This window comes from Brachypodium distachyon, chromosome 1 (genome assembly GCF_000005505.3).
Source record: "Brachypodium distachyon strain Bd21 chromosome 1, Brachypodium_distachyon_v3.0, whole genome shotgun sequence".
NCBI classification, from domain to species: domain Eukaryota; kingdom Viridiplantae; phylum Streptophyta; class Magnoliopsida; order Poales; family Poaceae; genus Brachypodium; species Brachypodium distachyon.
The window spans coordinates 37,675,989-37,702,071 of NC_016131.3; the positions used below are offsets into that span (position 1 = coordinate 37,675,989).

The following is a 26,083-nucleotide window of genomic DNA, read 5'->3' on the forward strand; positions in this document are numbered from 1 at the left end:
GGATCATGGAGGACCCCTCGATGCCGCCCTCCCCCCCGCAGCCAGGCCTCGCAAGGGCCAGGAGCCGGCTACTGACTCGGGGAAGGGGGGCCAAGGCCAGGCCTCCGCCAGGGCTGAGGGCTCGGACTCCGACGCCTCCTCGCTGGGCGTCGGACGGGACCTCAGCGACGACGACGACAACGACGATGCTCCCCCGGTAGCCGTCGGGGTCGCGCCAGAGGAGGACGATGAGGTAGACGACATCCCCCTGGTGAGTCGGTCTGCGGCGGGCGGGCGGGCTGGCGGGAGGCCAGCCCGCAGCCTCAGGACCCTCACGGCGACGCGGGGGCTGGGGTCTCCGGTGGTAGCAATGCGGCTGCAACAGCCACCTCGACCACCCCGGCGGCTCCGACAGCTCCCCCCGCGCGAAGTGGCCTTCCGGCGAGGAGCATCCTGGCGGACAGGGTGCTCAAGCTCAAACCGGCGGGGTAAATCCAATGTTATCCAAGACACCTTTGATTTCACAAATTTTTCGTGTGTCTGACTAATTTGTTGTTGTGCTTTTCAGTTCGTCGAGGAAGAGGGGGCAGACCAGCACGTCACCGGCAGGCTCGACCAAGAAGCCCTACCCGGCATCGCGTGGCGGCGACCCACATGCCGCTGACGGAGCGGTTGGGACGGCGGCAGCGGCCGCTTGGGACCCAAGGGTCCCCGATCCAAGCCCGCAGGGCATCGGCCCGGCGGGAGGTACGTGCGAGTTCGAGCGTTTCTTCTATCTATTCGCACCATTTCCCATGCCTGACGCAGGTGCTCCTCGTGCAGTTGCCAGAGGGGTTCCGGCTGCGCCCGCGCCTATAGAGGTGGGGTAATCGACCTCACTGGCGAGGTCGACGACGATGCTCCGGCAATCGGTCATGGTGCCTGCCGGGGCCATGACTGCTGCCACAGGTGACGCCACGCAGGGGGCGCCGTCCGAGGCGGGTGACACGGAGCAGCCTCCGCCAGCCGGAGCGGGCGGTGGTGCCTTGGAGAAGCCCCCGAGCCCCCAGCCCGCCCCTTCGGACGGGCAAGGAGCAGCAGGGCTTGGCCAAGCCGGGGGTGCGTCGCCAAACCCTGACGCGCCCTCGAGATCGCAGACGATCGCGCCGGGGTCCTCCTCCTCCGCCGGGGCCGCCTTCAACCGGGACTAATCAACAAACGGCGCCCGTTCTCGTTAGGTTGGACAGAGCGTCCGTCAACCTGTCGTGGAGTACTCTTTTTCCTAACTCTACTCTCTCTTTTCTCCCTCGCTCCACCTCGGATCATGTCCCAATTATCCTCTCCGTGTCCTTAGATGTTCCTATCCCTTCGGTGTTCAGGCTGGATAATCATCTCCTCACTCTCAATGCCTACGGGCAACTTGTCTCTCATATCCGGCACTCCTTTGGCTAGGCCCATGCTTCTCGCGGTCAACCAGGTCTTCTTTGCCGCAGATTGAAAAGAATTAGGGAATAGACTAAGAAATGGTGTCGCCACTCTCGATCCCCGGCAACCTTAGTTAAAAACTCCAACACTGTTATCTCCTTCCTAGACAGAATTGAGGAGTCAAGTGATTTATCGCCTGCTGAGTTCTCACTTCGGACTGCTGTCAAACAATCTCTTCATCGTCACAACGCCTTACTTGCTTCATTCTGGAGACAACGTGCCAAAATTAAAGATTTCTCTCTGGGTGATGAAAACACTAACTACTTTCACACCTGTGCCTCTATTAGGCTTCGAAAAAACCAAATCCGACTTCTGGATGTTAACGGCACCCTTATTTTCGCGCACTCAGCTAAACAAACTATTCTTACTGACTACTTCACCTCTTTCATTGGGATCGCTGGAACTTCGTCCATTAATTTCAATCTATCTTCCCTTCTAGCTTCCTCTTGTCTCTCTTCGTCTCAGGCGCAATCGCTTATCGCTCCCTTCACGGCCGAGGAAATTAAAGAGTGTTTCCTTTCTATGAACGATAATGCTAGCCCCGGGCCGGATGGATTTGGTCCTGCCTTTTTCAAGAAATTCTGGTTGTCAGTCAAACATGATCTTTGCTCCTTGATGTCAAATTTTTACTCTCATTCCACCGACCTTAGACGGATAAATAAAGCTTACATTGTACTTTTGCCTAAGAAGCGAGGCGCTTCTTCTCCGGACCACTTCCGTCCGATCTCTCTGCAAAACTGTTGTTTAAAATTTATTTTGAAATGCATGACTTTGCGGTTACATCCTCTTATTCCTCACCTTATTCACCAGGAGCAAACCGGCTTTGTCCAAGGAAGGAGTATCGCTGAAAACTTCATTTACGCGGCTGACAGTGTCCAGTCTTGTTTTAAACGTAACCTCCCTTCCATCGTTTTGAAGCTTGATTTTCAGAAAGCCTTTGATTCTGTTTCCTGAGAGGCTCTTTCTCGCGTCTTGATTGCCAAAGGCTTTCCTCAAAAATGGTGTGATTGGATTGTTGCTCTCAACTCCTCTAGTCAATCGGCTGTTCTTCTGAACGGTGCTCCTGGTCCATGGATCCAATGCCGTCATGGTCTGCTTCAGGGTGACTCCCTTTCTCCCTTCCTTTTCATTATTGTTGCAGATGTCCTGCAGCGTCTCCTTCTCCAAGCCTCTTCCCTTGGGTTCTTATCTCATCCAATTGACGACTCCCTGCCATGTCCTGTCATTCAATATGCTGACGATACTCTGATCATTCTGCGTGCAGATTCAGCACAACTCTCTTATCTTAAAGGGGTGCTTCTTCAGTTCTCGGAGGCAACGGGCCTACAAATCAATTTTCATAAAAGCACCTTCTCTCCTATTCATGTTGCACCGCCGGAGGCCGCCTTAATAGCGGATGTCCTAGGATGTCAAATTTCCACCTTTCCTCAAACTTACCTCGGCCTTCCGCTGTCCACTCACAAACTTAGACTTTCGGCCTTCAGACCAATAATCGACAAAGTGGACCGTCGTCTTGCCGGCTGGAGAGGTAAATTACTATCCATCGGTGGCAGGGCGATCCTTGTCAAAGCTGCTCTTCGGGCGATGCCCACTTACGCTATGGGAGCCATGCTTCTCCCTGCTAGAACGATTCAAGAGATCGATCAACGTTGCTGTGCCTTTTTCTGGACGGGAGAGGACCATGCAAACGGTGGGAACTGTAAAGTGGCCTGGGACATTGTTTGCGCACCACCTTCCAAGGGGGGGGCTGGGTTTCCGCTGCCTTCGCACTCATAACGCCTGTCTTCTTCTTGAACACCTTGCTAAGGTGCATCAACCGGGTTCTACACCTTGGGAACAACGCTTTGCCACTTCTTATGGCTGGTCTTTCATGCGTGATTTGGGGGACACACACCATCTGGACACGCCAGTCTGGAAGGACATCTCTAGCGGCCTTAGCCGCTCGATTACTAAGGTCTCCATTGGTAATGAACATGCCACTTCATTTTGGCTTGATCAATGGTTAGGCTCTGACACCCTCACCTCCCGCTTCCCCTCCTTGTTTTCTCACTCCTTGAGGCCAAATATTTCGGTCGAGGAGGCGATTCGCACCTTCGATAGCTGTAGTACGTTTCGCCCTAGGCTTACCCAATTAGCGCTTCTTGAATTTGGCGATTTGCAACTTCTGTTGTCTACTGTAGTCTTGAATTTGCAGGTCCCGGACGTTCGGGTTGGCCGATTGGATGGCGAGGTTCTCACCACGAAGTCTGCTTATTCGGCCTCTTTCGCATCGCTGGAGGACGATCAGGTCGCCCCGGTAATCTGGGAGAATTTTGCAACCAACAAAGGCCGTATTTTCATGTGGTTGGCTGTCAAGGATCGGCTCTTCACCAATGATCGTCGCTTCCGACGTGGGATGGCTTCCTCGGACAAGTGCCCCTTTTGTAATCTGTCAGAAACAACTGCTCATCTTTTCCTTCAGTGCGACGACCTTCAACCTGTTTGGGAGGCACTCCAACCTGTTCACCCGAATGCCGCCTATTGCGCCAGTCTCGCGGACCTCGCAACTCAGTCTCCATCCGACAAAGGTCATGCTTCTGTGCTCATTGCTGTGCTCTGGAATATTTGGAAACGAAGGAATGCCAAGGTCTTCAAGAACATTGTCGAAGACCCGTACTTGCTCATAGAGAGATGCTCCTCCGACATCTATCTCTGGTCCTCTCGCTGTAACTCTATTCCTAAAAAAACCCTTCTCACTGATTGGGCAATAATGTTGGCTCACCTGACCAACACCTTGTAATTACTCTCCTTTCCTTCCCCTTCTTGTATATTGTTAGGCTCTTCTTGCACTGTTCTTGGTTTTAATAAAGTTGTGCAGGCTGGCTGTTACCCGCGGTAGTTCTGGTCAATTTCCACCAACCATAGTTCCAGTGCAAACCAAGCTTGCAGTACTGGCAGCATGCTACATGATTCCATCCTGCATCTTGTATGGATGAACAGAAGGCGTTATTAGTGGCCAGTTCACAGAGGTGTACGCAGTGGCTTTTTGCTTGCAAGTTGGATGAGAAAGGAAAGCGCGAGGCTGCAAGTCAGCGAAATGGGCAAGTCGGTCAAAGAAACCGTCTGGAATTCAAGCTTGGCCCGTCCGTGGGATTTATGCGTGCTGTGCAGATCTCAATGATTCTCTGAACACTCATGGGATTACATGCTAGCGGTGGTGCTAGCACTAAAGACTTGTGATCGATGTCAGAGCTGTTAATGACTTAAGTATCTAGTTTAAAAAGTTAAAGAGGCACAGATTGCATGTACAGCCACTACCGCTACCTTCTATAGCAGGTTGTTTAATTTGGGCTCTTGGAGCATTGTTCTTTGAGATTGTAATTTCGGATTAGTTCCACGCAAATGATTCCATTCGAGCGGCAAAAGCTCAAAATGCTGTAGAAATAATAACGAGAAAAGGTGCCAAGTGCCATAAGTTTTTTTATATTGAACTTAGAACATCGTAAAAGGGAGCTCCTATTTTCTTCACATTTGTCTATTTTTTTTTCAAAGAGGGCCACCAACCATCAACGGCAGTATAAAGAGTTCTAGAACTAAAAAAGTTTACAAATAGATCGATGGACCACCTAGCGACGGCAACAAGCGCAAGAACGAGCCGAAGGCAGGCCACCGTCCTTGCCCCTCCATCACCGAAGCCGTGTAGAGGGTGCCCAAAGAGAGCTTGTGGTAGTAGACGTTGGGATAGCTGTCAAGATGAGAACCATAAATTGAAAGAAGAAGACCGAAAACCACAAGAACAAACACGAAAGCCGACGAAACCCAAAGGATTCGTCATAAACCCAAAAAGTCAGCCGGATCCCAAGAGATTCGACGGACACACAGCTCCACACGCCATCCACCAGCGCTAGGCGCACTGCCGGAGTGGACAAGTCAGGGATGACCTTATTATTTTGGCTGCGAGATGTCACCACCGTCTCACCATCTTGAAGAAAACATTGAATAAACCTAAAACATGGAGCAAAAGATCCTTCCGTCAGCGAGCGACCGAGATTTGTCACACCTAGCTGCCTTTTCAAGCCTGCGGTCTCGTGCCTCCACGTAACATTTCAGAGAAAAGCCGTCTAAATTATTCATTTAATGAGACATAGACAAATAATAAAATCCAATGAGTACCATCAAACATCATTTATCCAAATTAGAATTGTCCACTATCCCCATTCGTTCCTCAAATTTGAGAGCGTTTGTCCGCGTCCATGTCAGCACCACAATCCTGATGCACTTGCTACTGGACCTTATAACGTACTCATTCCGACCCAAAATATGTGTTGCCGTTTTGAACTAAACTTCGTTTAAGCCTAGTTTAAAACTGAGAGTGCACGTCGTCTTAGGAATGTGAGGGACTGGCTGGAGTAATCGTACGGCGAAGGTGACTGTCGTAGTTGAGGTAGACGGCGGAATTTGTCTGACATGGTCGTCGGCTAGAGCGTATGAAGGGTGCTTCCGCTTCTTCCTGTCGTTGTGGTGGCAGGGACCAGGTATGCAGTTTGCCTGGCCGGGATCCTCGTCGGCGGCCTTTTGTGCTGGCGGCGTCTGCGACGTTGCGCAGCGCACGCATAGCGAGCGGCTCCGGCAATCGATTGATCGACCAGTCGGCTGGATGGGCTGTACGGTGGGAAATGGGTAAAGGCCCAGGTGCGGGGAAAAAAAGAAAATGAGTATAGGAAAAGATAGGCAGGTGGGCTGTAGCCCAACCGCCCATATGTGGAAGGTGGAAAAAGGGAGAAGAGAAGAAAATGGGCCGGCTGAGTTAACGAGAAAAAAAAAAGGCAGATCGAATGCAAATTCAAAACCAAATCTAAATGCATCTTGAAAATTTGAAAAATTCATAGAGGCTACATGGAATATTAATACTCCCTCCGATCCATATTAACATTCTCAAATTTGCTCAAATATGAATATATCTATGCTCCAAAAGCGTCTAATATATGTAATATTTCGACTAATAATTTGGATCGGGAGTAGTATATTCCAATAATTTCAGATCCAAAAGTAAAGAATAAAAATATAATGTTCCTTCAACAAGCCCCCTAGCCCCCCGTTTTAGTAATTCAAATTAACGTAAAATAAACTCTAATACCTACTCTTCTAAACCATACTAGTATATACCAATACCTACTCTCTGTTCTAAAAAAGCTAAATACGTACCCTAAAGGCCTAAATCAACCCCAAATTGAAACGCTGCCAGTTTTCGTTTTATTTGTTTTGAGGTCATTGTTGTACTTTTTTATGATCTTTCCTTTTGCACATAAGAGAGGTTTTATTGATACACAAGTGTTACATCAGAGGTATCCGAAGGAGGATCACACCCCGACCATCAAGTAGTACGCCGGTTTGACCTGGCACAAGCAGCTAAGTCATGACGGACCCCAATTTGAGAACGATCGATCTTGGTGATCTTAACCTCTCTCGGTGAAGAAATAACGCGCTTCACCTCTTTGACAAGGCTGCAGTACCTTGACCTATCCATGAAACCCACTTTGGCTTTTGAGATACAGTGTTCCTTATGGTTCAAACTTCATGAAAATCAGTTTCAAAAAAATCTGAATTTTTTTTTAATGTTAGTATAGACATAACTACATATCTGTACATTTTCGTGTAAACATATATTGATTTGTGATCTGTGCAAAAATAACAAATCCGGAGATGTATAATAGCGCTATCGTACCTCCCCAGATTTGTTATTTTTGTACAGACCACAAATCAATATATCTTTACACGAGATGTACAGATACGTAGTATACGTCTATACTAAAAAAAATTCAGTTTTTTTTAAACTGATTTTGATGAAGTTTAAACTATATGCAGTACCTTGACCTATCCTGGCTTCTATTTCGGGCACAAGCCGTTGCGCCTCTGACTGGGCCCGCTGCCGCCAAATCGGCCGGCGAGCCCCCTCAATCCCGCGCCGCCGGCTGGATGTAGAGCACAACCGCCACCCGTTCTTCGCCCACGCGCGCGCCCAAGGACCCGCCGCACAGCTAGAGGCCCACCCGTGGCCATCTTCTGGTGGTCAGGCGCGGTGGCAACGCGGCCCGACGCGGCAGGCGCGGCGGAGGCCGGGAAGGCAGCGGCAGTGGGCACATCGGGAGGGCAGAGGTAACATGAGGAGGAAAAATGAAATTTGAAAAATTACAGGGAACCAATTCAGTGAACGGGCTAGAGAAAGAGACCATTTTTTGCTACTCCGCTCTCCTATTCATAAAACTTCTTTTATAGTCCAATTACCCCTTCTCCGTCGCGGCCCATCCACACGAGTCAGCCGTCCACCGCATCAGTTATATCTTGAAATCAAGGTTTTGTCATCCAGAGATCAGAAGAAATCAGCGGAAATCCCCTTAAAAAATGAAATCAGCGGTAACTGTGAAATCAAGTGTTTGGTCAAGTGGATTAGAATTTTACCCCTTCAATCTGGGTACTCCTTAAATTTCATTGTGGTACATTAGATGAACTAGCAAAAGAACCCGTGCGTTGCTACGGACAACGGAAAATTGTATCAAAACGTCAAATTAAATATTGTTATGTTTCATGATCACATATGTATATAGTGATTATGATATGTTTTTTTTGTGAGCTATACTCTGGTATTTTTCTTTTTTTTACATGTCTTGTTTTTATATTTCTCCTTGCACTGCTCTCCTACTACTCCTACTTCGTATTTTCTTTCTCAATTCTCTTCTCCCAATTTCTCGCTCTCCGTTTGACTATCCTCTCCATCCACCATGAGTGCAAACTCTCCTCTCCCCGTGCCGATTCATCCCACCACCGAACATCACGCCGCCATGCATAGCCGCCCGCTTGTGCGCACCGCCTAGATTCCCGCCGTCCGTCCCCTCCCGCGCGTCGTCTGCTCTCACTTGCCGCCTGGTACGCTTGTGCGCTGCCCACCTGCGCCCTCTCGCAGCCTTGTCCGCCTGTTCGCGTCCGGCCACTGGTCGCCGCGCGCCACTGCCGTCCGGAGGGCCCCTGATGGCTCGCACCGACGCGGTCACTGCTGCCTTGTGCGAGGCCACCGCCATCCCGGCCTCAGTCTCATCCCATCGCCGTCTAAGTCCCGCGGGGAGCCATCGGCGCGCAAGAGCCGGTGAACGCGGCGGTCGGACCATGCGACGGAGCTGCGGGTCCGCAGCCGCCTTCCGCACACGGACGCCGCCGACGCGCACGAGCTGGTGGAGGCAACCAAGAGCGGCGGCAGGCGCTGGCGAGATCCAAAGGGCAGCGGCAAGATCCGGATCGGGCAGGGGTGGGGATGAGATTCGTAGGAGAGGAGGAGCAGCGCTCTGTTGGTGTTTTTTTTTGGCGGTACATGTTTTTTCTGCGTTTGAGGACTGCGGGAGCCGGGACTAAAAGGGAGGTGGGGACAGCGGTGGCAAATTCGTAATTTCGGTGAAATGACGTACCGCGACGTCTGAATCATCATCACCAACTCCAATTTAATATATTGATATAGATAAACGGCCACAAATTTTGGGTACCGTAAAAGAAATGAAAAACCGACAAGAAGGCAAGAGCACGCGAGCTGTAAGAATCAAGGCTTAAGAGAAGGCCGGCCTAATGATACATGCTTAGCGGCAGGGACAAGAAACAATGATTCAGCATGTTAAATCGACCAGCTGAGGACAACTTTCTAAAAGATGATCCTAGTCACCCATGTATAGCATCATAATCTACATGCAGGTTACAACTTTCTAACACGAGCAAGTTCAGTGACGCCATCATCTACCATTCAGAGGAGGACCGAGTTTAGCTTTACAGGCTACAGCACGGTTCATGGAAAGTTCGTGTTCAGTGTTTCCATCCAGATCCCATGCAATGGTACCCAGAAACAACGGCACAAGCGTACCTACACGGAAGATCCTTTGGATCATAGGATTCTTACGGGACAACCTTTTGGTTTGGGCAGATCTCGCTGGTAGTCATCATATCAGTATCACTAGCGCCTGCAAAACAAAACCAGAACAAATGTGCACTATAACGACAACATATGCTTGGGCACATGCAAAAGCAGTAAAAAAACTAGTACTGTAGTATGTAGAAAACCCGTGGTGATGCAGTCATGTTTTGCGAATGGCAAAAACATGACCGTTAGTGATCGAGATGAGAGAGATCGTTACTTACATTTGATTTTTTTATCATGAGGCTAGGTTTAGCTATGAGAGCATGTATGTCCCATTTGGATGGCAGTTTAAGTTCACTGTATGTAATGTTTGATTTTCTCCCTTGTGTTGCGTGGCTGATCGTTGTGTGCATATTGTGCTGGCTCCTCCAACTTTACTTGTCCTCTCCACGCCTTCTCTAGGCTCATTCCTCACTCTTTTTGACAGCTTTGGTAGGCTTAGACAAAAAAGAGGAGGTCCCAATCACCATCCTTATGTACTTTCTCCGTCCTGAAATAAGTGAGATGTATCTGGAGAGAAACTGGCGCTTAATGAAGCGATGCCGAGATTTGGTTCTCCTTGCCAGCTTCTCCTGACCTTCATTCCTCTACCTGGTCGATGCGGTGGCACAAGTGTACGTGGCACAGAAAAGTGCTCTTTCAAGATATATTTCTCCGCCTCCTCGAAACTGGAGTTGCAGTTCGTAAATATTTTCTCACTCCATGTAAAATTTCTTTCATTGAATCAATTTCAATTGAAAATCATGCAAAATTTCTGTTCATAGATCAACTTACATTGGATTGTTGTGAATTGGTGATTCAGATGCTCTTCGATCTAATGCCATTGCTCTAAGTGTATCAGGTCTGTCGCGACAACATGATCAATTGTTCTGCGACAACTATTACCGCAGCCCAGAGTGAACAATCGTTTACTGATGAGGGAACAAATGCAATTGGGTTTCCAAAGAAGATCATGTGATGCGTAACTCGGAATAACCCATCCATGTCTTCATTGATATTAATAGAATTTGACTGTTAGATCAATAAATTGGTCTTTTTATTGATGTTATGTTTTGTGATACAGAACTATTGTGTGTACGACTTTTTAGTTATCATATGATTACGATGCCTTTTATTCTACATTAATAGATTTCCCACTGATTTTTTCAAAGCCCAAGTACAGATTGCCATGGAGTCATTTGTTTGGCTTCGCATAGTAATTACTGCAAATGTCATAGGCATAGCAACGCTGTTGGTAATATTTGAGAGGTGCATAGTCGAAGTTTGACGTGATGTGGGGAGACTTCTCCCGGTGATTTCTAAAAAACAGAGTTTCGATGTGGTCGCATGTCGGGAAGATATATATACGTATGTAAACAAAGTTGTGACATTTAATATGGGCGGAGAGAGTAGTTACCGGTACATTCAGGGCACTTAGTTAGGTTTATCTTGTCCTTTGCTATTAGGCATCTAAATATGTTTTGAACTTTTTTGCTTTGTTACGTGGAAATGCAGAGCTTTGACTTCATTTTGTGAAGAAGAAAAAAAAAGGAGTTTTTCCGCATTCAAGATACACTCTCCGTTAATTTCTCAGAGACATCCATTCAGCAGTTGTGAAAGTCAATAAGACAGAGGAATTGGCGTACCCGATCAACGATCTCGAATTCTCATAAGCTGACTCCACTCCGCCCAAGTCCACAATCAGATGAGAAACCAACCACTCCTCGTCTAAATGTTCCAGCATACACTGGCAATGTCAGTACCTATTAAACCACCTCACACATTTCCCACCCAGAAAAACTGAAAAAGCAGAGCAACCCCCCTGCACTGCACATTTCACTACAGCACTCCATTCCTCTGCTTCCCCTCCCCCCTTGGAGTAGTTCTCTTATCTCCCTCCATCAATGCCACCACCGTTCAAATCTCCTCTTTAACTCCCCTGCACACGTACTAGTACCTACGTACGCTCAAGTGCTTGTTCCTCTACCATGCCACTCCACTCTCACGTCGGCCAGCTCCTATTCCTGCTGCTGCTAATTCTTTCCACCGCAATTCCGGACGCTGTCTCCTCATCCTGCGCCGGCCGCGACCGGGACGACGCGGCCATCGTCGCGGCCGCGTTCCGGCACGTGCGCAACTTCCAGCCCTCGACCGTCCCGGCATGCACGCCGGTAACGGAGCTGCGGCTGCCCTCGCGGAACCTCACGGGCGCCGTGGCGTGGGCGGCGCTCGCCAACCTCTCCGCGCTCGCCACGCTCGACCTCTCGGGGAACGCGCTGCGGGGCGCCATCCCCGGCGGGTTCTGGCGCGCGCCGTCGCTCCGCACCGTGGACGTGTCAAGGAACCAGCTCGGCGGCTCGCTGCGGGTGGAGGAGCCGAACCCGCGGCTGCTGTCCCTCAACGTCTCCGGCAACCGCTTCACGGGCGTCTCCGGGGTGGACGGCCTCGCGGTGCTCGACGCACTCGACGTGTCCGCCAACAGGATCCGGCAGGTGCCGCAGGGGCTGGCGCGGCTGGCGCGGGTGAGCCGGCTCGACATCTCCGGGAACGCGATGCAGGGGACGTTCCCTGGCGACCTGCCGCCGCTCGACGGGGTCCGTTTCTTGAACGTGTCGTATAACAGGTTAATGGGCGTGGTGAAAGTCGGAGCCGTGAAGAAGTTCGGGCCCTCGGCGTTCGTCCACGCCGGGAATGCTTCGTTAGTATTCTCCAAGGAGTCCACCCCACGGCCGAAGCAAGCTCCAGCGCGGACGCCGACGCCGACGCATGGAAGAAGTAAAAACAAGAAGGACCCTGCGAGGACGGAAAAGAGTACGGCGACGAGAAGAAAGAAGCATCCGAACATGGTCGTGGTGGCGGTGGTGTGCGGGGTGGCGTCCGTGGCCGTTCTGCTCTGCTTGGTCCTGTGCGTGGCGTGCGGCGTGCTCAGGCGCAGGAAGAATGGAGGGAAAGACGAGGAGGAGAAGAAGGTGCAGCAGAGGGGTGGTAACGAAGAAGAGGTGACGGTGGCGGCGGCGGCAACGGCGAAGGGCGCATCTGCCGCGCCGGTGGTTCTGTTCGAGCGGCCGCTCATGGAGCTGACGCTGTCCGACCTGGCCGCGGCCACGTCCGGCTTCGGGCGCGAGTCCCAGCTCGCGGAGCGCGGCGGCCGCAGCGGCGCGGCGTACCGCGCCGTCCTACCGGGAGACCTACACGTGGTCGTGCGCGTCGTAGAGGATGGCAGCATGGGCCGGGCCGAGGAGGTCGGCGACAACCCGGCGGCCGCGTTCCGGGAGCTGGCGCGGCTCCGGCACCCCAACATACTTCCGCTCCTTGGATACTGCATTGCAGGTGAATGCGACAAAGTTGATTTTGGATTCTTCTCCGCGTGTTCTAGTTGGAGCAGTTAGGTTAGGTTGCGCGCACATATCATCAGAAATTCTTCTCTGCTGCAGCTTTTGAAATTCGAATTTGGGTCACATTTATTGTCACAGGTCGGGAGCAGTTGCTGCTATACGAGTACATGGAGAAAGGCGACCTCCACCGGTGGCTGCACGAGCTGCCGTCAGGGTGGCCGGACGACATGGAGGACACGGGCGGCGGCGACATCTGGGAGACGGCGGAGGACAAGCGGTCCATATCCGACTGGCCGACGCGGCACCGCATCGCGCTCGGGGTGGCCCGGGGCCTGGCGTTCCTGCACCAAGGGTGGGCCGGGTCGGGCCGGGCCGTGGTGCACGGGCACCTGGTGTCCACCAACGTGCTCCTCGGCGACGACCTGGAGCCGCGGATATCCGACTTCGGCCGCGGAGGCGAGGAGCAGGGGACGCCGGAGGGGGACGTGTACGGCTTCGGCGTGGTGGTGCTGGAGCTGATGACGGGGCAGGCGAGGTGGGACGAGGCGTCCGTGAGCTGGGCGCGCGGGATCATCCGGGACGGCAAGGGGCTGGACATCGTGGACCCGAGGGTGCACGGCGAGGCGGCGGCAGGGCCGGAGGCGGAGCGGGAGATGGTGGAGTGCCTGCGGGTGGGGTACCTCTGCACGGCGCACTCGCCGGACAAGAGGCCGACGATGCAGCAGGTAGTGGGGGTGCTCAAGGACATCAGGCCTGACGGTGGTCCGCTGCACTGCCAGCGCCTAGCTGCGTGCGTGCCTCTTCTGATGAGCCACCAACACATGCAGGCGTCGTGTGCTGCCTTCCCCGCTTGAGTACATGAATCATAGGCTTTACAGCTTCGTATTTTTTTCTTTCCTTTGCACAACGTGTATGCAGCAATATTCCTAGCCGGTAGGAACAGTTGAGTTCAGAACCTTTTTCTCGTGTTGCTTGCTTGGGGGCTTAACTGCGTTGGTAGTAGGAACATGAACAGTTTGGTATTAACTGCAAGTCGACGTACGTCGGCAACGCACAGATGGGTTAATCCGCGCCCTTTTAATTCAAAAATTTACGCAGCACATCTACTTAGTCTGCGATAATTGACAAGAGATCACCGCGTTCATAAGGGGAAGGTTTTCTTAAGAAAAACGAACTCGACCTGGCCACCACTCATAAGAAAATAGAAATACTAAACGAAAGAGTACTGCGCATCATGACTGATTCATACGGGTTAACAAAAGGTAAGGTCGATCGAGAAGAAGGCAGTCGCACAGACTTGCTTTCTCAAGTATGGCGAAGAAAGATATTGCTAAACTAGCAAAAGGAGTAAGCAAACAAGGGTTAGTGGAAGGGAATGCGAGGTTGTTATGCATGTCTGCGTGCGAGTCAGAGATCGATCTCACTGGGGTTGGTTGTCAGCTGGTCGGTCGAGGGACCATACCCTTTTTGGCCTTTTAGGTTTGGGTGGCCACGCATGCACACACAAGAGTCAAAAAAATGGACTCGATCTTGTCGCGTTGCCGCGAAATCGTTGCGGGGAGGGAGGGTGCGGCAGTAGAGGTCAGCGAGGAGTTTTTGTTCGCTTGCTTCCAATTACTTGCGCACCGGTACGGGCCACAGTAGATCTCTGCCACGACACGTGATTAAGTATTACTTCCGTCCAACAATAAAGAGCATATTAGGGTTCGGTTGACCAAACATTTGATCACAAATTATTTCATGAACATATGACTAATGTGATCAAAAGCATATTCATGAACAAATATCCTTGAGTAGAAATATAATAGATATGAATCTATGCATATAATCTATTATATACTAAAAGTACGTGACGGAAAAAAAAAAGAGAGGTTAGAAAATCCCACAAAAAGCAAAATATCTGACCGTTCATATATAGATCTATTGAATCACAACCATCGGATCTTCCTGACGCGTTGTGCCTATGACCGAGATTAATTAGGGCGCGTACGTTAGCCTCTACCTCCTCTCTATCGATTCTCCCACGCCGCCGCTCGCCTCGCCGATGCCTGTACCCCATCCCCCGCCCGCTCTTCCACTCATGCACCGACCTAGCTAGCTTCGTCCGCAGGCAGCAGAATTAGCGCTGCACGTTTGCATCATGCAGCAGAATTAGCACGCCCTGCAGGTAGGTACGTACCGGTCTCCGCGGGATTTCTAATTAACCCGTTTGCATCATGCAACAGAATTAACACGCCAAGCAACTAGCGATAGTGCGATACTGCAGAGAAGCTATGCATGATGGATCGATGGATCGTGTGGCTGCCTACGTCCGAACGTGCATGCTCATTAGCGTCTACACATATCCGTTGCAGCAAATTCTACATGCAGGCATGTTATGTCCTTTGCTCCTGTTTAGATTAACTCTAACACCAGAAACAGCATAATAATCTCGCATTGATTAACTGAAGTTCTAGCATGAAGACAGTACTCCGTAACATACAGTAATGCTAGGACAGCAGTCCTAGCATTGGTCTATACAATAATTATGTTATTAGTTCCTCAATGCTAGGTAGCACACGGCGGTCGTAGAAAGGTCTATACAATAATTATGTTATTAGTTCATCAACAGTTAGACTTTTGGATAGAGTTTCATTGATCATGAGAAAGCCTAATATATCATTTATGTGCCATCCACATTGGATTTACACAGACAATTAATTGAGCTTCAGATTTACACAATATTTTTTTATTTTTGGTTCATCAAAGGTTTCATATTTGAAGATAGTTGCATATTCTTCTAGGCGTCGACTGCCCAGGCCTAAGATTACATTTGGAGAAATCCAAAGTATATCGTATGTTTAAATATTTCAGAATTTTTAATTTAAATCCTCTTGATTATTACAACGTATTTAATAACTTCACTGTCCATCCTAGGAGTATGCGCTCCTAGGAGCCATTTTGGTTCCTACTTATATACATATTTTGTGATTGCATCCTGGATCCGAGTGGATTGGTGACATAGCATGAATTTATTTCAAAACAAATGCCTCAATTCGTGGAAAAAAAGATTATGACGGCCTTTATGATCCAAAGAGGTTTGGATCCTTGACTGTGGAACCAACATTTGTCCGAAACTAAGATTTTTTCTAATTCTATCTTCAAATTTCTAGGCAATGGAGCATGCAAGATGAAAACACCGGAGAACTATCGAGGATATAAGCTTATTGAATAGATTTCTACTTCATTACCGAGGTACGCGCGCGGTCATACTACTTTATGAACTAGATGATGCCCCGCACTTTGCGGCGGGACTCATAGCATGCATTTTAGTTAGACAGTCGATAAATATGATCAATATAATGATGAAATAAAAGGCTACAATTCTACAAAATGGTACTTGTAATGTAGCACATCTCCAAATCGAAAGGATGGAGTGAAATAAGAGTCAAATTGTGGCATCCTTCAGCTTGGTTGATACACTTTATCTGGCAGTTTCTGCAAGAAGCAAATTATGATCCACTTGTTTGTTCCCTGCAACAACAAACACACCGATGGAACAAAAGGAGTAAACGATATGGTTGTGTCATTTGAATTAAATTGTCTACTTCACTAACATGCTCATCTTGGTGTTGAACACTGTTTCGGAATACGATCTGACTTCAAAGAAAAATGGATAAATTAAACTCCCTTACCTTTTGTGTGTCTGATGCAACTGCATGTACCATGAACAAAAACTAAGTAGATTTTTTCTTAATTCACACCCAACATAAACAGGGAGCAAAAAAGTTTCAGAGCAGCCTCTTACCTTTGTATGCAACTGAAAAATCTCATATCTGATTTTTGTATTGTGCCACAATTATCTACCGAAAAATGACCACATACAAAAACTGATTAACACCTTTGCCATCTAAAATAACCGCGGAGCGCAAAACATAGGAAATCTTGAACTCATCGTACCTACTTGCACAACGAAATAAGGTTCAACTATATGTTCTTCAGAGCCGACAAATCTTCGGAAGAGGCAAATCCTCAAACACATTCAGTGCAGGAGATGGGGTAACCTGGGCAAATAATCAAACACCTTGCAGGGAGGTGGGATAACCTGGCAGCGACAGAATTGACGGGGGAGATTCACCTTGAAGTCAACAATCACAATGAATTGCTTAATTGCAGCAATTTAAAGCAAAAGGGCAAGAAGTCAAGAACCTGACCTTGGATCCGAGAAGGTAATCCTCATGCACCGGCCAGGACCCAAGCCAAAACATCCCGCCACCGACACACCGCGGAGCACGTCGAGAAGTGCCTCTGGCATGGTCAGCAACGAGAAAAAATCGGTGGAGTAGACCTCCCCAGAGTTCGCGACGGAGATGCTGCGGCCTCACACTCCGAGAGGTCAAACCGGTGCCCGTGCTGAAGAGGCATCGCAATGAAGGACAACATCATCAAGGAATGAAGCGTCGACGCGTACGACGAAGCCGCGGCCTACGAACATTGCATATCATGGGGGCTCCAGCGCGGTCGCTGCCGCGGCAAGGAACGCCGGGTAGGGCTCGCCGTACGCATGGAAGTCGAGGACACGGAAGCGCTCACCTAATGCCGGGTCGATGTCCGCGTTCATCCGGCGGAGGAGTAGGATGTGCTGCTTGCCAATGCTGCCGTGGACTCGCACATATTTGAGACTTGAGAGCTGAGGAGGCTTCGGTTAATAAATGGGAGGAGTCAAAGCAGCCATAAATGGCTGCCTCTATGGGGAATACGAAGAGGAAATGGGGGAGAAGAAGCAGCGTGCTGAGATTTATTTCTTGGACAGAAATTCTGGAGGGATGAGAACATGGCCCATGCGCCTGCTGTGGCCAAGCCCATGTTGGAACACGACGCGACGGACGCACGGTTCACTCGCGTATGACGTGGGAACGGAACGGCACGGTTCGCTTGCGGGACTGACACGGGAACGGAACGCAGTAGATCGGTGCATGGTTGATTAGTGGTGATGACGTGGCAAATTGCTGAGGTGGATAGGCTGCATGTTGAGAGAATTAGGCTAGTGGGTTGCCTCCTGCAACTTGCAAGTTCATAACAGTTACATGTCTTTCAGAATTAAACTCAGGACCGAACAGGAGAGGAGCATGAGGATTTAATACGAATTACGTTGTTACATATAACTACTTAAAATTACTGCCAGTATGCTTCGCAAAGACAAATTGGCAGTCGATAAAACCTCATCCCTGAAAGACACACGGTGCAATTAGAAAATTGCCACCGGTTGCTCAGTCCAGATGGTCGGAGTTTTTTTTATTGCTCTCAAACTTGGTTATCCAAGCTTAGATGCACTATCTATTATGTACCTACTATACTTGCTTGTTGCTATTTACTTCTAAACAATAGAGTTTGTTATTGCCTTTTCTCCTGTATTGTAAAAAGGGTGAGTACATACACATCAACTGACACCGCTACTAAAACCAAACCATTTATATTATTGTACCAACATGGCCTTGCGATCATTGAATTCCACGGTGGTGCAATACACATGGTTACCTGTTTTTAAAATGAAGATATCTCATTATAGGAACTCAATTCATGTGTTCCGAGGGGTTAAAAGGGTGAATATATGAAGTAAAAAAAATTGACGAGAGAAAAATACTAGAACAAATTATGGATTTTTATTGGTATCTGTTATCGATCAGTTCCATTGGTAAATTTGACAAGACCAGTCTCCCAACAAACAAATAAAATACGTTTAAGTAAAATCTCGATCAAATGTTATAATTTAAATCTTAATTAACTACTTCATATTTTGTAGCAATGATAATAAATAATACTTCCTCCGATTCATAACTTTGTACTAAATCCGTGCACTTATTATGGATCGGAGGGAGTATAAAGAACAAACATTGTTAAGGGTCTCCAAAAAGCTTAAAATGGTCCAGCCATGCTTTTTCAAACAATGTAATGCTACTATTGTTTATGTGATATTGAAAATGATTAAAAACCTAAAATCATAATAAGATACATTGCTCATTTCCATGGTACTCTATGTCATACTATTCTACTCCCTCCGTCCCATATTAAGTGCCGAAATATTACATGTATCTATACACTTTTTAGGTATATACACATCCATATTTGGACAAATTTGAGTTAATTAATATGGGACTGAGAGAGTATATCTCTAATAATTACTCTCACCGTCTTCTGTTATATGGAACTCACTGTTTTAGACATATGTACACAAAGATAGTCTTGAGAGTGTATCTAACATCATCGGGCTAAAGTCCTTATAGTAGACCACAAATATTTCCATACTTGTACGGCATATTTATAACAACAGCGAATCTAAATGTTTATCCACTCTACAAAAGTTTGTGACACATTTACCTTGTAGCAAAAGTTCCTTCATTTTACCAATTTTAAATACTTTTGGCACGGTTTTACTCCGTTTAAGATTTTCAACCATCCTAACAAACTGGTCCCACATGTCATGCCTATGGGGTGCCTCCATGTAGAACAGTAGAAGACCTAAATACGGAATGCGCTTTCGATCAGGGTTAAAACTTCGACAAACATAAAATTTCAAAGGTCACCAAAATTTAGTAGAAGATTCACATTGCCTATAAGATGTTGCCCTCGCATTTGCAAGGGCCGCTGTACTAGTTATATATTAATAGAGTAATTTGTGGTCAAAGCATTGGTCAAAGAAAAGCTAATACGCCCCCTATTGTTGGACGGAGGTAGTAAATGTTTAGACGCACGTCCAAGTTGGTAGTACTCCCTTTGTCTAACAAAATATGTCTCAAATTTGTCATAATTTGGATGTATCTAGGCATGACTTAGTGTATAGATGCATTCAAATTTAATCAAAGTTGAGACATCCTTTGTTGGACGGAGGGAGTATTAGACTTTATCTATCTTTAATCTTAGTTTTCGTTTTTTTAATCTTTAGGTTTCACACGTCCAAACATTGTTACTTCAATAATATACAATTCCTGTTCTTGTTTTTGGAAAAATAATTCACATTCTCAGTTCATGGACATGGCAGATTGGAACACTTTAGTTCATAAACATAAAAATGTTTCATCATTACCCCTAAACTTACTGGCTTAAGGAAACACGCATCGTTGTAAGCATAAGTAAGCATCATTGGCAGGGAATGATTCTTTTTTATCTTAGTTAAGACATTGTACTTCCGCAAAAAAACAATTAGTTAAGACATTGTACTACCACCTTTTTGATATCAAGGATTTGGAAATTGTACAAACTAGATGGTGCCACGCACGTTGTTGCGGAAATTTTTAGTTAGCATACGTGAGTGAAATTAAGTAGCAATGAAACAGTATTCAAAACTAAAACTATATATGAAATTGTATGATAGGTTCTTTGCTTAGTGAGGATAGCTTGAAAAAAGTAGCATGCATGTGCAAAAAATATGAGTTTCCCACTAAATTGGTGTGAACATATTAATGACATGATGATGTGGCATCGTTGCATGTTGAGAGAAATCAAATAATGGGTTTCTCCTACTTAGATATAGAAGATAGGGGAAAGGATTACAACTTCATGCCCTTTTTTATACTACAATATTGAAATAATGTTTTGATTGTGCATGGATAAAACAAATAATATTTTCAAGAGGTTGGAGTAAATGAAATTAGTACTATAAAATATTTAGTAACACAAATGAATCCAGGATTCCTATGTTTCACGTTCCTGGTCCTAGAATGAACTAACTCGAGAAACACATCTTAGTGTGGCGGTGGGGTTATGGGTTCATGGCTCTACTCACCAGGGTTCAAATCATATTGCTCACAACTATAATTTAGAAGTTTCTCCTACAGTTTTTTCATAAAAAAAAATTCAACTAACCGATTTATTGAAGAACCTGAGGATGTGATTTTTTTTCCTTTTTGGTAACCCTTAGAATTAAACAAACGGTATGATTTTCTATGTTCCTTGAGATTCTGGTCCTAGAATCAACTAGCCCATTTATTGAGGAGCTCTCGTTGGCTTGCGTCCAAAAACTTGCGCACTGGTACCGGCCACAGTAGCATCTCTGTCACCATGTGCATGTGGGTTAAGTGACTTAATATACAGGTGATGTACTTTTGAGCTGTGGAAACTGACGTTGATACGGCACTCCACAGGATTAAGTAAATGTTTAGAGGCACGACCGAGTTGGTAGTATTAGACTTCGTCAATCTTTAATCTTAGTTTACTTTCAAAAAAAATCTTTAGGTTCACACACCGAACATTGTTACTCCAATAATATAACTTTTGTGCTCTTCTTTTTTGGTTAAAAGAGAGAAAGAAATCACATTTTTTTTATAGAAAGACCGTAAGGGAGACCCATACAGTATAACTAGATGATGTGCCGCACTTTGTTGCGGAAATTTTTAATTGACATACGTGAGTCCACGTTGTTGAGAACATAGATGAGTGAAAAGTAGCAACAAAAGAGTATCGAAAATGTATAATGAAATTGTATTATAGATTATAGATTCTTCACTTGGTAGAAATAACTTGATGAAAAGTAGCATGCATGCATGTGCAAAAAATATGAGTTTTTCATTAAATAAGTGTGAACTAATTAATGGTGTGATGATGTGACATGCTTGCATTTTGAGAGAAATTAAGTAGTGCGTTTCCCCTATTTAGATATAGAAGATTGTGAGCATCGGGATTTGAAACGATGGAGTCATGCACGCACAACTCCACCACCACACCAAAAGTTGTTTCTCGAAATAAACAAAAATTGCATTGGCTGATGGGAACACTTTACTTCACAAACTTAAAAATGTTTTATCGTTACCCCTAAACCTGGCTTGTGGGATCATCTTGGGTCCAAAAGACGTTTACTGGCATAATTTGGATGACGTGGCATTCGGGAATTTCTGGAGTTTTTCAAGAATGTTTTATTTTGTAGATACCCCCCTAAGAAGTTTTTCTTCTTTCCGCAGTGCCCCCTTGTACTGTGTAAAATTACTAGTCCGAACGGGCCAATTCCCCATTTTAAAACCCCAAATCCCTAACCCTAGCTTTCCCTCGCTCTCATTAATGAACCTTGTTTATTTGGATTCCTATTTTTTTTTTCTAATCAAACATCAGTTTACAAAATTCATGAGTTTTTAATATCATGTTTGCACATGTATTTCTACCATTTTCTTATGTTTTTTTTTCTATTCCTACTATTTAAGATTTAGTGAATCAAACAGGCCCTTATTCTCTTATTTCTTTGAGAAGTCGAATGCATCTTTTCTCTAACTGTCTATTTTGTTTCCTAATTCATGTGTTTATTTTCTATCCAACATCCAAAAACACCCATTTGAAAATTCCGTGTTTCCAAACCGTATTATATACTCCTATGCTAACAAATTCATGCGATCCATGCCCTTGCAACTTGTTTGACAGCCCTCATTTCATATTTTTTTGGTCGAATTGAAATAATGAAATCAAACTTTGGGTATGTATCTAAACTCCAGATTCGAAAATTATGTTTGTCTGCTACACGGATTTGTATAATGAGAACAAAAGTGATATTGTTTTTAGAGAGAAATTAAGGTTAGGTATAAATGCGATTTCATAGAATTTCATATTGTATTGATGCACCCAATTTTGTGCCAGTATGAGCCATGAGGCTATTCGTCCGTAGACGATCACAAGCCACACCAAGACAAGAACAACATCTTTCCTGATCATGCGTGCGTACGCTTCCAAAATTGGCACAGATCGTTCATCGATTAAAGCATCTTCGACAGGTTCTTGCACAGATTGCCCTGGCTGGCAACAAGCAGCTACTGATTCGCGTGCTCTCACGGTGCGCACGGTGCATGCCCCGCAAATATGGCCACTGAGAGTAGGATAAAGACAAACGGGTAACCTGTGTGCATGCGTAACTGGGCAAGCTTTTGCAGTTGTAGATACACGCATTTGCGACGGCGTTTTTTCTCTTTTCTTTTTGAGAACATGCGACATTGCTGAGACATAAGAAAATCGGTCACTGTCGTTGCAGAAGCTCTGTTTGGGCCAAGGCCTCGTTCAGTCTGTTTCACTTTTCATATGGATAGCGAGACAATGCATGGCGGCCCATAACATTTCTGGCATGCTCCCCAGCTAAGCTTGGCTCCTCTAAAAAAAAACTAAGCTTGGCATGTAAGGTACTCTCTCCAATTCATAAAAAGTGACGCTTATTTTGTGCTAAGTTAGTACAAATTTTGTACTAAATAGACGACACTTTTTATGTCGCAGTGAGTAGTAAGTACTTCAACGTACTTGAGTATGTTTGGTATATCCAACCTTATCAAATGTTAGCAGTAATTGGGTTAGTAATGTTTTGGCCAAGGATTTTTTTGGTCTTCGGTTTGGCAAGAATCTGTGAAAGGGATAAAATAGCTCGCAACCAAAATTTAGGTCTTGAACCAACCAATAACCAAATAAACATAGGTTGTCAATATTTTGGCATGACTTGTTTGGGCACCAACCAAACATTCCTTTTACAGTGTATGTGTGTAGTTGAGTTGAAAACAAACGGAAGTGGTTGCTGACATAGTTGTTCCCGTACTTTATAGAAACAGAAACGAGTACCAAATTCGGTACCTTTTACTGTGTGTGTGTGTAGTTGAGTTGAAAACAAACGGAAGTGGTTGCTGACATAGTTGTTCTCGTACTTTATAGAAACAGAAACGAGTACCAAATTCGGTACTGCCGAGTATTAAATATATGATGTTTCAACTTATTATAAGTCAAAAACATTAAAGTTGGGCAAGTCTATTGAAAAATGTAATAATATCTATAATATTAAATAAGTATAGTATAAAGATATGTCTCATGATGAATTTAATAAAACTAATTTAGAGTTATATATGCTGCCAAATTTCTACAAACTTGACCAAACTTTAAATAGTTTGACCTAGAACAAAGGTAGAACATTTTGTATTTAGGAACAAATTAAAGAGATAAAATACAAAGCAAATTGGTGTGGACACGAACATGAACATAAACCCTCCTTGCACGACATATGACACACTGGTGTCAGACGTATGGAAGTAGAGCCCTGGAGGATGGGACTCGGGGGTTGATTCATGGGCGGAGCTCTCGCTAGGGTGAGGTGGGGCGTCCGCCTTACCTTAATTCGGGCCAAAATGTTTTATACAGGTATTAATTTGGGTAATGAACTAAGGGCCTGTGGGCTGCGTTTTGCCTCATCGGCCTGGGAATCGCTCCGCCGCCCTCCGTAGGCTGTCTCGTCGCTCGGTGACGGACAAAGTCATCATCTCGTCGGCTGTCGAAAAAAGAGTCGTCGCCTCATCGAGTGGTCCATAAGCAGAAGAGCAGAATGCCTTGCATGCTCCCCTCTGCAGCCTGACAGCGGCCGGCGATTCCACGGCACGACTGCACGAGATTCGGGCGGGGCGGCTCCGTGGCTGGGCTACACCAAGATAGGTAGGGCTCAGCGGTGCAGCGGCGCAACTCGTTGGTGTGTCTTGCGGGCTTGCGGCCTACCCCCTACCTCATGCCTTGGCTGCTTTTGTATTTTTGTTCTTCGGTGAATGATGGAAAGGAAGGGGATATCAAAAGGAAATGGTAAAATTTGTTTTTAAATTACTCCATTTGGGTGAAAAACTACTAGGAGTGTCTTATTTGATGAAAGTAGCTCTAATCCAAGCACCATCAACGCAGTTTTGTAAGATACTTTTTGTGTCACTTGTAGTGAAAGTAGCTCTAATCTAAGCACCATCAACGCATAAATGTTTCTAGGTTTTACTTATATTTTAGAGTGAAACAGATCACTCTATTATTTGTATTGTACTAAGTGATTATTTTTATGATCATGTAAAACATTAATATGTGTGGAATAATTAGAATTTTTGCATCAAATTTTCTTTAGGCTTTATAGTTTGCCCGACCTTTAAATAAGTTTCGTCCTCCCCCCATGGGTTGATTCCAATCGGCAGCACTAGTAGAATGTGGGATCGTGAGTGCCGAGGGCCATGAAGGGTGGTGACGCGGGGTATCGTGTAGCACCATTGTCAATGCTATCAACTAGCAACATGACACGCATATTGCCCGGCAAGATTTGTTACCTTTTGTTTATTTAAGTTTTTAGTCCATGTGGGGAGCAAGGCTTTGGCTACCGGGCGGGGGGGGGGGGGGGGACCAAATGGTTACCGGACAAATTTAAATCAAATATTTGATTTAAATTTTTGGTAGCCAAAATAAGAAATCAGAACGCCTATTAGACACAATCGTGCACCTATCTCAGCGGCAAGGCAACCGGACAAGTTACTCAGCTCGCAATTCCCCATTCCCCGGTTCGACTCTCCGGTGTTCATATTTTTGGTGTTCATATTTAAAACTTTCGTGCAAAAATGGTCGACGGGGAATCAAACCCGCCACCTCCCCGCTAGGATGGACGACCATACGGTTCAACACTTCGCCAGCTACTCGATAACCACAATACCTGGGACAAACCTATATATAATCTTGTTTTAGTCGTTTAAATTCGAAAAATTCAAACAAATTCGGTATTTTTTGCATGGTATGATCATTTACCGTGGGTAGGCGGTAAACGAGGTTACCGGGCGGTAACCAAAATTACCGCCCGGTAACCCAAATCCCTTCGAAAAACAGGTGCTCCTGTCTTTTTTTTATGCGACCTAGTGGCCGGGTTCCACCATAAACGGCCAGGAAGAGGAAGAAGAAGGAGGAGAAAATAAATGTGAAAATACGCAGGGGTTGAATGCATAAATGGGATGGACCTGACAGCTAGCCCCACCTGTAAGGAAAAATGTCAAATGCGCTTAAACATCGGTTTTGGGTAAACTGAGAAGATTAGGCGGAAGAAGTGTGGTTCTGCGAGAAATTTTTCGAAAAGTGTGGTTTTTTGAGAAGTCTGCCTCAAAAAGTGTGGTTTTTTGAAATTTACTCAAAAAGATAACGGAACAAGGTGCTCCTGTCCTAGAAAACCCGTATGGGTTCCCACCTCCGTGTCACCCCTCCTCCGCTGGTAGCGCGCCGGCTTTCTCCTCCTCCGCCGGGTTTGTCGGTCAGGGTGTGTAAGAAGGACCCGATCTACTAGCGGGAGCTATTATTTTTCCTGTCTTTATTTGTCAAGGATCGGCGATGGTGAGACAATTGCAGCACAGTCAGCATGGAATAAGGTTTGCACATCTCGGCCTTGTTCTGGTGGTTCTTCATACCATTGGAAGGCGCGTGAAGGATGGTGTGATCCTTGCATAGAGACACTTCGTTGTCATTCGATGGTACAAGAGTCTCGATGCAATATCCAATACGTATTATGTTTGCGGCGTTTTGTACTTCAACATATGTATGTGATGTTCGTCAAAAGAAGTTTTTTAACGGTGCAAATTGTACGTTATTCATTTTAATTCACTGCTGCATGATCAGACTTGTATTAGAT

At 46.3% G+C, this 26,083-nt stretch overlaps 1 protein-coding gene and 1 long non-coding RNA gene across 4 annotated transcripts; one reads left to right on the forward strand and one right to left on the reverse strand.

The window, feature by feature from the left end:
- The first annotated feature begins 11,055 nt into the window (after nucleotides 1–11,055).
- LOC100845249 (calmodulin-binding receptor kinase CaMRLK) lies at nucleotides 11,056–13,656 on the forward strand. The gene is made up of 2 exons (XM_003560684.4): nucleotides 11,056–12,685; nucleotides 12,829–13,656. The coding sequence occupies exons 1-2, from the start codon at nucleotides 11,344–11,346 to the stop codon at nucleotides 13,542–13,544; spliced, it is 2,058 nt and encodes a 685-aa protein (XP_003560732.1). The 5' UTR covers nucleotides 11,056–11,343; the 3' UTR covers nucleotides 13,545–13,656.
- Nucleotides 13,657–16,009: 2,353 nt separating this feature from the next.
- Nucleotides 16,010–17,451, reverse strand: LOC106865780. 3 transcript variants are annotated; one of them, XR_002964942.1, is made up of 5 exons: nucleotides 17,263–17,451; nucleotides 16,884–17,154; nucleotides 16,630–16,774; nucleotides 16,478–16,532; nucleotides 16,010–16,203 (listed from the first exon to the last, which is right to left on the reverse strand). It is a non-coding gene; the product is annotated as an uncharacterized LOC106865780 (long non-coding RNA). The 3 variants fall into 3 exon arrangements; XR_001405114.2 differs by having other exon boundaries at nucleotides 16,884–17,082; nucleotides 17,263–17,448; XR_001405113.2 differs by having other exon boundaries at nucleotides 16,884–17,448.
- Between the last annotated feature and the right edge of the window lie 8,632 nt (nucleotides 17,452–26,083).

What these genes read in the sequence shown, in the direction of transcription:
- LOC100845249 (XM_003560684.4), top strand. Translation starts at nt 11,344, where the DNA reads ATGCCACTCCACTCTCACGTCGGCCAGCTCCTATTCCTGCTGCTGCTA. An exon ending in CCTTGGATACTGCATTGCAG is followed by an intron (nt 12,686 to 12,828) that starts GTGAATGCGACA and finishes TTATTGTCACAG; the next exon opens with GTCGGGAGCAGTTGCTGCTA.